Source organism: Agelaius tricolor, unplaced genomic scaffold, assembly GCF_023055355.1.
Source record: "Agelaius tricolor isolate 1412-34295 unplaced genomic scaffold, bAgeTri1.0.p SCAF_19, whole genome shotgun sequence".
Classification (NCBI taxonomy): Eukaryota; Metazoa; Chordata; class Aves; order Passeriformes; family Icteridae; genus Agelaius; species Agelaius tricolor.
The window spans coordinates 5,232,062-5,250,389 of NW_027269279.1; the positions used below are offsets into that span (position 1 = coordinate 5,232,062).

Genomic DNA, 18,328 nt, shown 5'->3' on the forward strand with positions numbered 1-18,328 from the left:
TTCTCCTTTTCCAGGGCAGCACTGGGGCTCACTGGGGCTGTGGGTCTCAACCTGCTCTGTGTCTGCTCCCTCTCCTGCAGATGGATCTCTTGAGAGCCAGGAGCCAGAGAGGAAGAAGAACAAGTTCCGCCTGTCCAAAATATGGAAGCAGAAAAAACAAGAGTAAAGCTCAGGAGCTTGATGTTCCTTTTCCCAGTGGTCCAGAGAGACCCATCAAAGGTGTGGTCCTTCCTCAGTGCTGTGTTCCTGGAGCTGTGCAGGACTGTGAGAGGCCCCAGGAGGCCTGTCAAAGGTGTGGTCCTTCCTGAGTGCTGCTTTCCTGGAGCTCCTGGGCTGTGAGAGGCCCCTGTGCTCCCTGATGTGGAGACTGCAGGTTTGCTGACCAGAGGGACAGTGTGAATGCCCCCTGGCCCTGGTGTGGAGCCCAAGGATACCTTTCCCAGCACGTGGACTTTTGAGACTCTCTTCCTTCTCTGGCTCTGGGTCAGAGCTGGTTCAGCCTTGGTGCCAGCTCAGGAGGGCAGAGCTCAGGTTGCCCACCCAGGGCCTGGCTCAGTACAGTCCTGGAAGCAGCAGCATGGCCCTGCATGGCACCCCACAGTGTCCCATGCCTGTCCCCAGGGCTGTGGAAGGGCCTTTGTCCCTCCCTTCCTCCCTCCTGCTTGTGCTGTGGCTCTTTGGGCAGGATCAGAGATGCAGAGAGGGAGATGCTACAGGGCAAGAGGGGTTGATGGTTCCCTTCTTACCACACCCGTGCAAACTGGGGGCTCCATGTCTGGGGGGAGCAGAGAGCAGACCCTCCTCTGTGTCTGTAGTGTGGGATGTTCTCCACACACAGCACTTTCAGCAATAGTGAATTGTTTCCAGACCTCTCTTGGAAGTTGCTGTAGGCTGATTTCTCAAAGCCATGAGAGGCTGCTCACTGCTTCATTCCCTCTGTGGGGGAGATTTGTAGCCTCCTTATTTCTCTGACTGCTCAGTGAAGCAGTGTTTTCATTGTCTGTGGCCTATCCTGATGAAAATGAACAGAACCATTATTTTAATAACCTGGTGCTAACTTGGGAGCACAAGGGAATTCATGGGTTTGCCTCACCCCTGAGTCTTCTGCTTGGGACCAGTATTTCAGTTCCTGAGCTCCATCCCTGGACATCCATCACCCTCAAGGGGTGTTGTGGGTCACCCTGGTGGGAGCAGGAGTGCAGGAGCAGGTCCTGGGCTGTTGCAGGGAGCCTTTCCCCTCTTCCCTCAGTGCACCCTGCCCTGGGTGCACCCTCTGTTCCCAGTCAGCCTGGGGAGCGGGGATGGAGACAGCCATGGAAGGATCAGATTAATTCACGATGCCTCTGGTCTGTGGCCTGCTCCCTCCAGGGCAGCTGCTGGAGGTTCCTGCGGGCGCTGCTGCCCAGCAGGGGCAGGGCTTTGGCCGGAGCAGGTTCGCAGTGCCGGCGGCAGAGCAGAGGTGATGCATCCCTTTCCCACGAGGTGGCAGTGGGACTCTCCGGGCAGGGATGTGCTGGGGTGGCACCAGTGCCCGAGGGGCTCCCTGGAGCCCGTGTGTGTGCAAGAGCTGGGACACCCCGAGCCTGCAGATGCTTTCACCCAATAAAGAATTACTGGAGCAAATCTCAGCATCCCAGTGTGATGTGGCTGTCCTGGGAGCACTGATAGTCCCTCTCTGGAGCTCGGTGTGCCTGTGGTGGAGCAGTCCTTGCCCACAGCCTGCAGGGCAGCTGCACGTCCCGAGGGAGCCGTGGCACCAAGGGGTTTTTCACCGACTTTGTGTAGGTGTCAAACTCACCCCTGCTCTCAGGTAAACGCAATTCCCCCCTTGCTGCTTTAGCATCACACACGTCCCAAAGCCTGTGGGGTCCCAGCCTGGGCAGCAGATGGGGGACACGAAGAGGCAGAGCTGGTTGTGCCACAGCTGGACCGTGGCGTTGGTGACACGGGTGGCAGAGCTGCAGTGTCACCGGGGAAAGGCTGATGGAGGCTCTGCCCCCTGTGCTACCCAGAGGGGAGGACAGACTGGGCTGTGGGGACATGCTGGCCACAGGGGCTGGCATGCTGTGCCTTGCCATCCTCGTCTGCTCGTCTGGAAGCTTTTTCTTCCCTGGTGTGTAAACAAGAGGGGAGGGAGGAGGGCTCCTCTTCCAGACCTGGCCAGTGGCAGCAAATCCCCAGAACTAAACGTGCCTTTGTGGGCTGCCAGCTGAGAGGAGGGGAGCTGAAACCATCCCTGCTGAAGGAGAGAAATACCTTTCCTGATGAGCTATCCCAGGCTGTCAGTATTGCTGGGCTTTCATCTTTTCAGGCTCTGATTCTCCAGCCTCAACAAGTTTAGTCTGCATGGATTTGGAGGATGGTGTCAGCACCACCCAAACTCATCCAATCCTTCCCTTTCCAGCCTTCACCCACCTTGGAAACAGGCAGGAAATGGACCTCTGTAGGAATGTGGTAACAAAGTGCTTAAACAACACCCCCAGTGCCCTGTGGTGGCAATGGTGGGACCTGCTGTAGGGTTGGCTTTTGTGAGAAGGCCAGGCAGCAGGCAGGGGTACACCTGCTAGCTACCTGCTCCAAGAGCAGGTTTTGAAAGGAAAACTGCTCCTTCTCTCATCTGGAGTCTGTTTGAGATGGTAGCCATGGTCTAGGGGATATGAGCTTCACCTGGAAATGCTGTGTGGGTTTAGGTTTAAGTTTCTAGGTAGAAAAATACTGAGAGGGAGAGGAGACAGAACCCAGCCTGCCTCACCGTGCTGCTGGTGTGAGGCTGACTGCAAGACTAACCTCAGTTATTTCTACAGCAAAGATTGGAGGGTAAATAGAGGAGTAGTGATCCAAACACAGTGATCCTGTTCAGAATCCCAAACTCTTGTCTGTATGGGTGGAATGCTGTCTGGCTGTGGCCAGGGTGTATCAAAACCAAGCCCTGTACAGCCTGTCCCACAGCTCCTGCACACCCTTGAGAACAACCCAGCTTGTTCCTCCTTCCTCTGCCTTGAATTTGGGACTCACAGGATTTGCAATTCCACCATTCTCCTAATCCAGTGCTCAAAACGAGCCCTAGAAGAACTAAGCTGTTGGCTAAGGTGGAGAAAAGGAATGGCTTTTCTCCAACTGGCTGCTTTTAGCTGAGCTGATTCCCCTGCCTGACCCCTGTTTGCTCTCCTGGCACAAGCAGCTTTGCTCACCCTGTGGAAGTGCTCCAGGAGGCAAAGCAAGAGGATTTGGCCTTGGGACTGAGCAGCCAGGGAGGTGTTGGGGGAAACCAGCTCTCAACTGCCTCTCCACAGTGGTCACTGCTGAGTAATTAGGCAATCCAGGCACCCTCCCACAACCGAGTGGGAATCAAATTCCTCTCCCTTCTCCATGAGAAAGGGCTGTTTGTGCTCTGCTGCAGCCCCACCAGGCGCAAGCCCCGAGGTCAGGCTGGCAGGGGGTTGACAGATCCATTGCTGTGTGCATGTGGGTGTCTGAATTTCAGTGATGACTGAGGCCTTAATTACTCTTCTAGCTCAGCTGCTCCACTTCCAAAATGCTTTTAAGGGGGCTGAGCTTCCTGCTCATTTCCTGATGGCCTCCAGTTGGGTTCATGGCCTCACCAGCTCCTGGATACCTGGAGTGCTGCTGCTGCTGCTGCTTTCCCTGCAGCTGAAGAGGAGTGTGGGGGCTGCACAGGGCCTGGGGCTGCACCCCTGAGCCTCTGCCATTTCAGAGGCTCTTGGGCATCCTCCTGCAGCTTTGGGGTTCTGCTGGCTCTGTCACTTCCAGACTTGCAGATGAAGCTGTGATTAGGCTCTGTGTGTGTGTGTGTGTGTGTGTGTGTGTGTGTCTCTCTTCTGCTGTTTTCCTTAATTACAATCTCCGAGGTAATTTCTGACGCATCATTAACAGTTCTGAGTAAACAAGGGGAATTCTCCAAATTATTTGCCATGAGCACAAAGGGAAATCGACTTTCATTGTCTCCCTCTTCATCCAAGTAAGAAGCTGATCTGCAGTGAGCATGGGGATGTTGTGGCTGCCCTCTGATGCTTTGAGTCTCTTTGAGACAGAGCAGCAACACATCCAGCTTTTCCAGCTGACTGGGGCCAATTCTGCCCACAGCTTTTTGTCCCCACTGCTGAGCAAAGTGGCTGGGACTCGTCACCATGCAAAATGCTTCTTGCCATGACAGCTTTGGGTGCTGCCTTTGAGTGTTCACCTCTTGTTTCCAGCTGGATGAATTGGAACACGAGCTGCTCAGGAGATGGGACAGTGCAAAAGCATCCTCAAGGCTGTGTCTCAGCTTGGAAGGTAACACCCTGGTCGTGGCTGGTGGGTTGAAGGGTAATACCTGAGACCAGAGTGGATTTAATGAGGGAAAGAAGGAGCACTGATATGGAGAGAGTGCAGGGTTGGGGAGGGAAGGAAGGAGCGTTGAAACAGAAGAACTTGGAACCCAGGAAACTAAGTCTGAAAAAAAAAAAAGAACTAAAGAACTCACAGGGATGCTGGTGTGCCCTGTGAGAGCCACAAACACACCTGGCAGCAGGAGGAGGTGGCTGGAGAGGGCTGCTTAGCTGGATGGGAGAGCATTCCAACCCAGAGCAGGGCTCAAGGGAAAGGGCCTTCACGAGAGGGGTGGCACACGGAGCTCAGAGCAGGCAGTGCCTGCTGGAGCATCCCTACCCCTGCCCTGCTCTCCCAGCCCCTTCCTTCAGCCACGCTCCTGCACGGTGGCAAAGCAGCTGCAGCAGCAGCCGAGGGAGCGAAGATTATTTATATTCATGCTGCAGCCCTGCCAGCCGTGCCTCTGTTATCTGCCATGCATGAATATTATTTGAATACGGAGTTTGTCCTGACTATTCTTCCATGTGAAACGAGGGATTTGCTGTGGGATGGGAGCCCTCCCTCTGGCTGTCAGTCAGGAGGGGTTTCCTTTTCCTGTCTCGTTGGAAGCCGCGTCCCCAGCAAGGTGAGACAGTGGACACTTTTTCTCTTGTTAATATCCATGTCTAATCTCCTCTCAGAGGGGCCCTTTGTCCTAGACTGTAGCCAAGATGAGTAATTCAGGGATAGATGAGACGCTATAATTGGTTTGTGACAAATTAAAACATTTTTCCTTGGGAGCTGAGAGCAGGACTGTGGTCTGGAGCTGTCAAGCGTCACAGGGGAGGGCGATTTTCGGAGTAAGCGCATTGCAAATTGGCTCCAGATATGCCTTGGAGTCTGAAATTAAACTCCAGCTGGTGACTCTTCTCAGTTGGGGTTTTATTTTAGGGGAGACAAAGGGAACATGTGTGTGGAGGGACAGCCTGATCAATACAGAGGGTGTGACTGCTTTTCACACCAAGCTGGGAACCAGAATGAGCCATGGTGGGGATGCTGGGGAGCACCAGAGGTGTGGTGGGACTGAGCAGGCCAAGCCCTGGGCTCACCACTGCCTGTGCTTCCTTCACACTTCTCTCAGTGGTTCCTCCATCACATCCTAGAAAGGAAGAACCATGATGGAAAGCTGCAGATCACACCATGTCCTCTCTTGGTCACAAGTGGGTGTCAGCTGCAGGACCTCTTTAGGAGATACAGGCTGGTCCTTGTCCTCTCATAATTCTATTAGTGAGCCAAAAAGAGTCCCTTATTTCCACCCAGAGATCAGGGGACTAGCTAAAATTCAGGAATACAGAGATGTTGAGGACAGACAACTTGGTTTGACCCTAAGGTGTTTATGAGCTGGTTTAGGGCAAAGGGGTGGAGGTGGGAGGAAAAGATCTTCCTGATGCTCAGCACAGCTGCACGGAGAGAGCTACAGCAGCAGCATCTCCACCTCGCAGTGAAGATGGGTGGAGAATGAAGGAATGCTTGGAAAGATTGTGGGCCTGTAAAGGAGGTTTAAAAGGCACAAGAGGAATCACCATATGGGCTGGTTTGTGTGTAGATGGTGGTGGGGAAGAAAGCCTCAAGATCTTGTATCTGATACAGAAGAAAAGAGAGGCCCAAGGAGAGGGTGCTGTGAGTTTTGCAGTGTCTCAAAGTGAAGCAAGCAGTCTGGAAGAGATAGTCCTAGTTGTGAAAACAGGGTGAGTGCACAGGCTGCCAGTGAGTTGGAAGAGTTCAGACCCTGGAGGTGCTGGGTGAAGAAAGGAGGAGATCTGGGCATCTCTTGGATATGAGGAGTAAAACAAGCAGGCCCTGGTGGCAGGGTGATGGGGAGTTGGGGGGCTTGGAAGGAAAGATCAGAGGATCTGGTTTAGCAATGGAAAGTGCATAGATGCAGCAAATCCTGAAAGGCAGGATCAGATGGTGAGCTGTGACTGGTGTCACTGGCATTAAGACGTTAGCTAATCCGGTTTAAGGGGATAAGCCCAAGAAAAACTGTGGAGACCTAAATTGGAGCTTGTCACTCTCCTGTGGAAAGCAGAAGTGTGGAGGAGGAGGAGGAGGAGGAGGATTTGCTGAAAGAGGCCCTGGATGGTTGGCCAGAAACAGAGGGTGAATGGAGGATGGCTGTGAAGATGAAGGGTCTGGAAGTATCAGGTGGGAAGGAAACGGGAAGGACAGGAATCACCAAAAGCAGAGAAACCCAGGAGCCTTCTGGTGAGCACAGTCTCTCTGTCAATAACTGACCTGTAGCCCATCCTAATGGTGAAGCTGGCAAGGTAGCAGGGAATCTACAGAAACCCAGTGATTTTGGTCTGGGAAGCTTAAATGATGCATATCAAAGCCAGGATGTAAATTGCATAAGTGTGATGTAGGTCTGGCACTAAAGTGATAAGAGTCATATCAAGGGAATAACTTAATTAACTGGTCTTGATCAAAGAACTATATGAATTCAATAGCCCAGTTTTCAGTGCTAAATGATGAAGTTTAGAAAAACTGTACTTGACACAATTATCAATTTTCCTGTCCGAGGAGCTTTGAAGTGCCATTACGAAGGGACAGTCTGTTGTTCTGTTTAGGACAATGTTCTCCTTCCCTCCAGTGATCAGAAGGCAGAGGGGCTCTCTCTCCTTTTCAAGTGCTCATTTGAAATGGTCTGAAGCATAAAAAACACTGGATGTCAAGGGGAACAGTACTGAGGATTTCACAAATTAATTGTTTCAGATGATCTAAATCAGGGGCAAAGAGCTGCCTTTTCACTGCCATCCAGAAAACAAAAAACAGAACAAACAAACCAAAAACCCCAAACAAAAACAAAACAAAAAATCCAAGAAGATGTGCAGAAGATGGGTCTTTTCTCTGCTGTTACCTTGGCAGACCTCAACCAGCAATTCCAGAGAGGTATCTGCACATTTGGATGTGCCTTCTGGAAAAGGATGTCTAAACCTTGTCAGTGACAGTGGTGGGAGTAAAGCCCTACTGCTTCCAGCTACTTCTACCTGTGAACAGACTTCTCCATTCTCTGGGCACCGTGTCCTTTCCACTGGTGAGTATCTCATTCCTAGGCAGGGAAAACTGGGAACCTGTCTTGTCTGTCCAGTGCAGTGTGAGGCTGCTCTGAAAAGCTGAGAAGCCTCAGAAAGTCCCTTGGGAAATCGAGGATTAATTCAATTTCTTCACTACTCCAGGACTTCCCTCTGCAGAACACAGATGGACTCTGTAATGAGGTGGTTCCTCCTCCTGGGCAGAGAGAGGGAATGATTTCCAAATCAAGCCCAAGTTCCTCTTGCTTGGGTCTTCCCCAGAATAAGACAAGTGATGGCAGTGGGATGATTCCCTCTCCGAGCCACACTGCTGGTTTGTCTCCAGGAGATGGGAGGAAGCTGGGTGCTGGTAGCCAGGAGGCAAAGCTGCAGCTGGCCACACCGGCTCCGAACAGCGAGGGCAATTAGAGATCAGAAGAGCTGGGGTGGCTTCGTCACATTTCCCTGCTGCTGTTCTGGAGGTGATAATATAATTCATATCAGAAGAGTTAGTGGGCTGAAAATGAATTGGAGAAATCAATCCAGAGGGTATAAATGAATTAGCATGTAAATGAGGACACTTGCTCTACATAGTTTAATATTGCCTGCAGCTGTAAATAATTCCAGGGATGGAATCAAAAGCCGCAAACAACTTCATTTTTGTGCTCCTCCCCCGTCCGGGAGCACCTGCAGCTACGACCGACCCACCCCTGCAGAATCATCGCATTGCAAGGGAATTAAAGGAGATGAGATGCATAAACTTTTTTTTTTTCCCCTCCCCTGATTGGCCATTATTTACAAGACTGCTGCTCCCAGTTGTGTGCACCGAGTCCCTGTTTGTGCATGCACATGGCAGTGTGAGTGGTGGGGAGGGGGAGGTGGGGATCAGCCGGCGGTGAGACCTCGTGCAGCGCATCACGAGCCACCCCGGTCACCCTGTGGTGGGCTGGCGTGCGTGTGAAATAGCAATTTCTCACCCAACAGCTGCAGTATGAAAGCTCTCGGTTGGGGTGGAGGATTTAACCCTCCTGGGGTGCCTGAGGGTGGGAGAGGTGGGTGCTTGGAGAGCAGGAGCTGGCTGGGGTAGCGCCTTGGTTCTTGGAGCTGTCTGGAGAGGAGGCATTTCCAAGGGATGGGGAAGCATTTGCACTGGGGACTGCACACTTATGTGCAGTCTGGAAAACTGGAAGAGGTGCAGAGCCAGGTCATCAGAGAGGAGAAGGTGTCAGGAAGCCCCTTTATGAGAGATGACTAAAGGAGCACAGCTTATTTGGCCTAATGAAAGGAAGGCTGAGGGATGTGATTGCACAGGCAGATAAACACAAGAGAGGGAGAGGAGCTAGTTCAGCTAAAGGCCACTGTTGATACCAGAACATGCAGATACAAACTAGTCATGAATAAATTTCATAGGGAAATGAGATGGAAGTGTCTTAAGCACCAGAGCAGAGACTATGGATGAGCACTGGAGAGTCCACACAACCAGGCTGCTCTTGCACTGGCGTTTGACTGTAAAACAGGATTACAGGAGCACATCCCTCGAGATCAGGCAACTCCGTTTTGTGATCTGGGAAGTTCTGCCTGTTGCCAAAAGCCCCTTTATTATTCTGGCAGGGGAAGGATGCAGATCTGAGGAAGGGCATATGTCTCTTCGAGTGACTCCAAGAGCGGTTGTTGAGAGCTTTTGGAGTGATGCTGATGACAGGAGGTTAAAGATGATCCTCAGCAGTCTTTTATCAGTACTTCCCTCTTGTTTTTTGACACTGACAGATCACTGAGTTCCCTCTTTCATCAGGTTGGAGTTTCAGGTTCTGCACTAACTAGATCTCCCAGGTGGACTGGAAACACTGATTAAGATGGATAGAGTGAAAGCAAGTCCATTAAATTGTTAATAAAGAATATTACACACATACCTTAATCTGCAGCTAGCCTGACACTTTATAAAAGTACATTAGGATATAATCCAATTGAAGCCACAATATCGAGAACATCTTATCTCATCACAAATTGAAATTATATCATATTCCTCATTTCTTAAATTAAAAAGCTAAAACCTTTTAGTTTGCTCTCATATGCTTGTGTAAAACTTAATCAGTGGTTTTAACAACATTATTTTTCAATATGGGCCATTTTTGCTCTCATTTATTTACAAGAGAGAACTTCCTGGTAGAAGAAGTGATTCAATTTGCAGGAGGATACATCAAGCACTTAAGGATTTTGTAGGGATTGATTGATTATTTATCGTGTTATCTTGCCTGGAGACGTCTGATATGCCTGTGCTTTTGCTATCTCTCATTCCACCTAATGCTCTCCCTTTGCCTCTCGCTCCCTCCGGTGCCACGGGCGCTGTTCCTGCGCACGTGTCTGCACAAGCACGGAGGGAAAGGGGGCCAGGGAGGCAGGGCTGAGGTTCCCTCTGCTGGGATGGAGATGCTGGACTGGGCAGATGGGAGAGATTCATTTCACTGGGAGATAGCACAGAGGTGAGAGGTGGAAGGGTGGTTTGAAGTTCTGCTGGGTTTGAGCCGCGGGCTGTGGCGCTTCTCTGAGTGCAGCAAGCACGTCCTTCCTTGCAGGGGACGGAGCTGGGACACAGAGAGGGTGGGTGGTTTGCTGGAAGTGCCCCCAGGAGCAGAAAACAGCCCAGAAGGGCCATCAGCTCTGGTTGGTAGCTGGTCACCTGGGCCACACTTCCCTGGGTAGCCATAATTACTTTCAATTGCCCAGTGAAGCACTGGATAATGTCCCGGAACCTCCGTGGGACAATGCTTCCCACTCAGCTGAGCTGCACCAGTGATGCAGTGGCAGTGGCTCCTCCAGGGATCTTTGCAAAAACATCCTGACACTTATGAGGAATCTGGTGACCTGATATGGCCAGGATTGGGGAGCAGAGAGGAAGGGGCCACCTCTTCATGCTTAAAGGAACCACTCCCACACCAATGGCTGATTATCTCCCACTGCTTCACTGTGGCAGAGGGGCTCATTAGCAATGACAATTAGCATGTCCATCATGGAGGTGTCAGCCCAAGGCCTAAGAGGTGACGTGCAAGGTCTCCATTTGAGGGGAGATGACCCTCAGGAGCCCTGCAAGAGGGCTGAGGCTTGAGCTTTGTCTTGAACATTGGCCACTCTTTGGTGCTGGAACATGAGTGGGAGAAGGAGGGATGTTGTCAGTGGGAGCTCTTGGCCTCCCATCCCTGGTGGGGCATTGGATATAGCAAGAAAGAATTTTTTTTTTATTTTATGCAAGAGAACGATGACAGTAGAAACTCCAACCAAACCCTCAAGCATTTGGACTGTGATTGTCTGTAGGCACTGGGAACCAGGACATCTGAGGTTTATTCTTTTCACTGCTGCAGATTTTGGCAAATCGCTCTCCCTGCCATAGTTTTCCCTGAGCAGTTTGAGATCAGCTGGGTTTATTCTTTTATGAGTACTGGAGTGCAGGAATTGCTGTCTTCTGGTGAAAATAAATACAAAAATCCTGAAGCACAACTCCAAAGAGAGATGAGCCTGCAAAAAAAGCACCGCGCTGGAAAGGGAGTATGTTTGGTTTGTCTTATTTTTCTTTTGCTTTCTGGGATTTTAGGATTCCTGTTGCAGGGATTGCACCAAGATGACAAACTAGAGAGTTTTCAAAATGGAAACACAATCCCCTGACTCCAGGAGCTCAGACTTAAATATCAACAAATAACTCAGGATGCGGTGCGAGTGCTGATGGAGCAGCTGACTCGGTGAGTGTGGAGGTGAGCAACTCAGGAGCCCCACAGAGCCCCACAGCCCTGATTTGCTGAACCCAGTGGAATGAATTCCTCTACTGGATGATCCATGTGCATGGGCCTCCATGGGATCACGGCCAACATTTGCCAAGTGCTGTGAGATGCTTGGATGAAAGAGACCACAGAAGCGCAAAGTATTACTTTTTCATGATTGCTGCAATTGCTATCCTTGGGGCTGTCCAAATACTGTTGTTCCAAGTGAAAATATAAAATCCTTTTTGGCACATTTCTGTTTTGCGTTGTGATAAACAGAAATGCAGGAGGGGGAAAAAAAAAATCTCCTAAGAGCGAGAGAAGGAAAAGCAGCCCCTGTGCAATTTGTTACACATCTCATATGTCTCTGACTGCTAGCTGCAGAGATATTTAGAGGGAGTATTTAGCTAACCCAGTGCACAGCCTCTGGAGTCCCAGCTTCTGCTTTGGTCCATGCTTGGTTGAACCTTTACAGCAGCTTTATGGTTTTTCAGCACAGCATTTCAGGAGAGGCTTTGATTCTGGAGGGTGCCAACTGCACCGAGTGAAGCTAAGATGATTAATCAAATTATTTGAAGGGCGTTTGCCAGAACTGGGCAGTGACCAGTCTCTGTCCTAATCTCTGGATTGAGATGTCAAGCCAGCCTCCAGCTCGGAGCACTGAGCTCGCCAGGAGGCAGAGGGTGGAAAGAAATCTCTGTCAGCAAAGAGCCTGGCTGGGCTGCCCATGGTGGGGAGGGAAGCTGGCCACCAGGGGCCATGGGCTGGTGCTGCCCAGTGGGCAGGGGGAGGCTGGGGGGCTTTGTGTGTCAGCAAGGCTGGGCAAAGCTTCTCTAGCTGTCATGGAACAGGAACAAGGTGATGGTTGTGCCTCAGGCTACCTGCCTCCCACCAGGCTGCAGGGAGGAAGGGGGAATGGCTGGGATGTGCTGAGCTCCTGCACCTCCCAGCTGGCCACAGGATGAGGAGGGATCCTCTGCTCCCATGTCAGTTAAGGTTGTGGCTGAGCAGGATGGAGGAACAACTGGCCTGCTGTGGAAGGGATACAGGCACTGAATAATTTTGAACTTGGTGCCCATGTCAGGTGCTATGGGGAGCTGGAGCTTTGGTTGGGAAAGGTGCAGGGTGGGTGGTGTGGGAAGAGGCTGGCAGAGGGCTTCAGGAGATGAGAAGCACAGTGGGAAGCAGGGGGTTTGGCTCAGTGACACGCTTTTCCCTTCAGGGACCAGCTGGGTTTTCCACCCACCTGCTTGCTTATATTCACAGTTAAAGATGAAACTGAAGCACCTGAGAAGGAGGAGGCACACTCTGCAGCAGCACACCCAGGGCAGATGGGGTGGGGTTAAGGGCAAGGGCACTCACATGGGGACGAGGGACCCTCCCCTGCCCTGCTCCCCCGCTGCTCTGGGCATTGCAGGCAGATGGGCTTTCCCCAGCGCCAGGGCGAGCGCTTGGCCCTGCTGCTCAGGGAATTGCAGGTGTCTCTCTCCTCTCCAGCTGGCTGGGTGGGCAGGATCTCTGCCTCTACGTGAGCCCCAAACCGTGCCGGGATCCCCTTTGCTGCCTGAGCTGACAGCAGCGCTGCCCCGAGCATCCTCCCTGTCCGCCTCCCTCTCCGACTCCCCGGCACGCTGGGGGCTGATGTCCTGCCCAGCACTGAACTCTTCCCCTTCAAAACCCTCTGTGCACCTCTCCACGTCTGTTCCAGCCCCATCCCGGGCGCCCTCGCCCCGGACCGGGGCCGCGCGTTCGCGGGAGCGCGCTCGCCATCTGCGCGCTCCGCTGGATCCCGGCCAGCGCTCGAAGGGTCGGGCTCGCATCCTCAGATCCTCGCCGCTCCACCGGGCACCCGGTGCCCACGGCACCGCCGTCACGTGTGGCCATCAGCTGATGGGGAGGATGACTCAGCCGGCAGCTGTCGGGCCCCTAAAATAATGACAAAAACAATTAGCAGTCCAAGCAGTAGCCTCTCCTTAATTATCTCCTCCGAGTTTAATTAACTAGCTAAATTATCAGCAGTAATGTAGGCATTAATTATGTCAAATTACAGTGTAAAAATCACAAAGTGTGGAAAATGTCAATTCAGCTGCGCTCACCTGCCGGGCTGAGGCAGTGCCGGTGACAGGGGCTCAGCCTGGCACAGGGGAGGGAAGGGCTGCTCCTCCTCCCCCGGGGATCAGGATCCTGCCACGGATCCTCAGCGGCACCGGGGGGACACCGGCACCGATGGCGACGGGCACAGTTTTATTTGGGAGCCGGTAGGGGCTGCCTGGGTGGGTGCTGGAGTGGGGAGGGGGGAACATTTTTGGGTCTGGCAGAGGGAGGGGAAGGAGCATGGCTCCCCAAACCAGATGGCTTGGATGCTGAATTATTAAATTATGAATATTAATACAAATCAGACACGGAAGAGGTAATAATTTTGCTGCCCTACAGAAATAATTAACATAATTTTGATAAATTACATGATAAGAGAATCTCAAAATTGAGGTAGATTTATCTTAATTAATATCTTGGACTTGCTCCGAAAGGTAAATTGTTCCACTGGGGATTGGGAAGGGTGAAGAAGGGGCCCTGGCTCTGTGAGCCAGACCTTTCCCAGGGTTAGCATGGTGGGGAGGACAGGGCACTGCCCCAGGCTGCACCCCAGCCCTGGCTCTGAGGGTGCAATATCAGGGTTATTCCCACCCCCATGGGGACACTGAGTCACTTATTTCAGGTTGCATGGGTTGGTCAGAGAGCAGGAGTCCGGACTGGTGTCTCCAAGCTCCTTTGGACCCAGAGCCACCCTCTCCCCTGAGCTCTGCCAGGCATTTTCCACAGCACAGTGCTGGGCAGGCACTGAGGTCTGAGCCCACAGGATAAATGGCTTCACCAAAAACTGCTGCCCAAGTGTCCCTTGGCTTTGCTTCAGGTGCCCCTGCTTGGGCACACGAGCATTGCAACCCCGTGTGCCTGCTCCATCCATCCATCCATCCACCCATCCATCCATCCATCCATCCATCCATCCATCCATCCACCCATCCATCCATCCATCCACCCATCCATCCATCCACCCATCCATCCATCCATCCATCCATCCATCCATCCATCCATCCACCCATCCACCCATCCATCCATCCATCCATCCACCCATCCATCCACCCATCCATCCACCCATCCATCCATCCATCCATCCATCCACCCATCCATCCACCCATCCACCCATCCATCCACCCATCCATCCACCCATCCATCCACCCATCCACCCATCCATCCACCCATCCATCCATCCATCCATCCATCCATCCATCCATCCATCCATCCATCCATCCATATCCACCCACCCATCCATCCATCCACCCATCCATCCATCCATCCATCCATCCACCCATCCATCCTCATGGACACGCCAGGCAGCTACAGCAAGTTCAGGGGTTTGATTTTTGCTGAACCAATGCTGGTGGGGACATGCCACATTGGAAGTTAACCTGGAAGGGAGTGGGACATTCAGTAATTGAGTGATTTGCTTCCCCATCCCTCACTGTGGTGTTGCCACTGTCCTACGTGGGTTTTTTTGGCTGGCTGACTCCAGGTAAGTCCATGTCCCTCTCCAAGTGTGTGTGTGATGATGGGCAGTGCCCTTCCCTTTTTGCAAGCTGGGGTTTTCCCCATTGTTGTCTTGGTGCTGCTGCTCTTCAGCTCTGGCTGCAAAGGTGCAAATCTGCCCAAAAATGGATGTACAGACAGGGTGTGCAAAATTGCTTTATATTATATTTGCATAAAATGTAGTTCTTTAATCTCAGAGTCATCCAGGAGGATGTAACCTTCCAGCAGTGACTTAACCCCCAGAGCATCCCCCAGGCCCAGGCAATGCTGGTACAGATGTGTGCATGCAGATCATCTGTAGCTTGTGGCATCAAAGCTGCAACTCAAATTACAGGGCTAATTGCAAAATTAAATCAGTTATTCTTTACTATGGCATTTTTGTAATGTCAGATCAGGTGATGTAGGAGAAGATGTTATCTGTACATCCATATTGTCCATTTTAAATGCCCAGAGCTGTGGCCCCACCACAGTTCTTCCTGGAGCCTGGTTATGTTTCAAGGATGTGTCTGCTGGAAGGGCTTGGAGCTTGGTTACTTGGTGTATTTCTGACAGGGGTGAGCAGGAGGAGAGCGAGGAGCAGCCAGAAGAGGCTGTTCTCAGGAGGCTCCAGTCTTGGTCTTGAGCTTGAGAGGTTTTTAGATTCACATCCATGCGTTTGCCAGCTTAATTGGCAAAAGCTTTAATTTTTCAGAAGGGTTAGAAATCTTGTTGATCTGTTCCCACTGGCAGGATTTAAAGCCTCAAACACTTTACTTTTTCAAAGAGCTGTACAAATGTTAACTAATACAGTCCCAGTTAAGCATAATCTCTGGATGGGGAAACAGAGTCACACACTGCATGAGTGCCTCAGCCTGGATGGGGAGTTGCTGGGACCTTGTCCTGTGCCTCATCCAGAAGGCATTGTCATCTCTTCCAAGCCTTCCCCACTCTGCCTGATCCCCTTGCCTCGCTGCAGTAAAACCAAGCTGTATTTAATTGTTTTTGGCTGCGCAGGAAATAACAAAAAGGGAAACCCCAAAGCCACTGATTGCAGCCATGCCAAGGCACAGGCTGGAAGCAGAGACTTCTCACCGTGTAGCAGCTTGGTGCAACCAGGTGAGACCAGGGATGGTGCCCAGGATAGTAAGGGATATTCCTGGAGCACAGTAGGAACTTCTATTGGGAATATCATTCATGGAAAATGCACAACAGGAGAAAGAGCCTTTGCCCTACTGGGGACTTCCAACTCTGGACTAACAGTAATTGCTGCAATGGAGCATGTGGTCACTCTGCCACCCCTGCTGCTCCCCACCCAGCTTGTGGGGTGACAGAAGAGGGAGGTTTACCCTGGGGTCCCCTCTTGGGCAGACCCCATCAAACAGTCCCCGTGGCTGGAGCTGTTGGCAGCCCCAGCAGCAAAGAGGGATGTGAATCCACGGTGTCTGCACAGTGCTGGAAATGCTGGTCACACTGTGCTGAGGGACACCGAGCTCTGTGCCACCCATCACCTGGGCTGGGGGTGGGCAGCCCTTCCTCACACCCAGCCCTGGCAGGGCAGGGACCTCTGGGCTCCTCCTTTCACCCATCTCTGGGTGAATTTTCCTTGCAGAGCAGGGAGAGCCCGGGGCTCTGGTGCTGCAGGAATGCCCTGAGTGCATCCCGGGGGAGCTGCTGTGCAGCAGGGCTCACGCTGTGTGTAGATGTATGCACACACACACACACAGAGGGATGGCCTGGCACAAACACCCACTGCATCCAACACTCAATCTGAGCCCAGCCTTAACCCCTTCACTGCTGCAGGAGGCAAATCCTGGCGCTCAGTGCTGCCAGGAGTGGGGGACACGCAGCTGGTGGTACTTAAAGCCATTGAGAGGGGAGGAATGTGGCTGGTTCTTGGGGGGATCAGGTTGCTCAGCTGTATCCAAAATAGGGGATGTGTTGTATCTTACAGGGATGGAGATAGGCAGCTGAAGCCCAGTGTAATGTATGGCAGAAAGGAAGGATTTTAGGAGGGGTGGAAGGAGGGTTGGATGGAGGGTGGGGCTGGAAGAACACTCAGGCACCAACCCTGAGCTGGAGGAGGAGGGTGTGGAAGGGGGGGGGAAACTGAGGCAGGGAATAGATGGACACACATGGAGAGGGGCAGCTGTTGGTGTGACCACCCTGCTTCTGCTTGACAAGGAGTTCTGTGTGGGGAGAAGGAATCCAGGCTGAGACAGCAGGAGAGTGCAGGAGCCACCCCTACACATGCACATATGGGTGTGAGCAAGATGTTCCCACCTGGGAGAGCACATCTGTGCTGCAGAGCTGATGGAAGCCTCATCACTCCCCTTCTTTTGCAAACTCCCCTCTGCTGGGGCTGGATGAGGGGAGACTGGCACCGCTTCTGCCTTTTGTGGTTGCTGTTTCCACTTTGTTTCAGGTTTCTCCTCTGTTGGGACTTTGGGCCTTCCCCTTCCCCAGTAATTATATAATTACTTCACAACATGCTGCAGGAATAGTCAGGGAGACGGCTACAGCTAGCACAACAATGGTGACAAGTAAAACATTAATTTCTGGAGTTCTTTTAATTAATTCATCAGGAATCGTGCTGTGCGGGATGATTACGTTAAAGTGTTTAATTACAAATTTATATGTAATGATGCACTTTAATTACTTTGGACTGGTACAATATTATTGGGCCCTTTTCCCAAGATTCCTGGCACTGGGTTTGGGCTTCACATAAGCAGTGCCATGGATGCTTGTGCCTCTAAATTATTTACATGGCATGGGAGAAATCCAGTCCTGATTGATGAGAGCAAATTTTTCCCTTAGCTGAATGGGAGCAAGGGCCTTGGGGAATCGGAGAGGGAAGGTCAGGGTGGGGTGTGTGTCAGGCAGAACATCAGGGCATTTTCTGTTGCAAGAATCGAGGTTAATCTGGTGGAAACTGAAGTGATAGAGAGCCAGGCACGATAAATATTTATCAAAGGGACCAGTGTCAGGATTCTGGTTCCCCAATGCAGACATGTCCTGGATGGATCTCATGAAGAGCCCTCGCCAAGCACGTTGGGTGGTTTCTCCAGATCCCCTCCTTTTGCTTGTCCCCCTTGCCTTTGTCTTGCCTGTCTTTGTGTGCATGTGTGTGCATGTGTGCATGTGTGTGTGCACTCATTTTCTTTCCCTTTAGGCTCCCATTTTCCCCTCATCCCATCTCTATTTGCCTCCGTGCACAGGGAGCATCTGTCATTCTTCTTTCTCCTTTGTCAGCATCCTCCCAGGCTAGACAGACCCCAGAGGGATGGCCACGCTGTCAGAGAGGCCTGGGAGCTAAAGGGCTTCAAGTAAGTTTGGGGTTAGCCTGTCTTTAAGCTGCCCTACATGCAAAATAGCCAGTTGTGTAGTACATATATATATATTTATTATTTGGGTATTGGTAGATATATCTATGCTACACAAAGTAGTCTGCAGGACAGACAACACCTTGCTGTATGGGGTTCACAGCTTCTGGCCCACAAGGATCTGCCAAAACTTGAGTTTTATTTGCATTTAGGGATCAGTATCTGGCAAGGAAGAAATCAGACCATTTCCTTCTCAAGACAAGGGAAAGAGAGGTCAGCTTTGGGTTTGTACTGATGGGTCCTGGCCTCCTGCACT

General features: G+C 51.7%; 1 protein-coding gene across 2 annotated transcripts in view; it reads left to right on the forward strand.

Moving 5' to 3' along the window:
- MICALL2 (MICAL like 2) overlaps window positions 1–11,381 on the forward strand; it is a 34,425-nt gene extending 23,044 nt beyond the window's left edge. For both annotated transcript variants that reach the window (XM_071443989.1, XM_071443990.1), the window contains one exon: window positions 81–11,381. In XM_071443989.1, the coding sequence (XP_071300090.1) occupies window positions 81–166 (86 nt within the window). In that variant the 3' untranslated portion in view covers window positions 167–11,381. The remainder of the gene's footprint in view (window positions 1–80) is intronic.
- The last annotated feature ends 6,947 nt before the right edge of the window (window positions 11,382–18,328 follow it).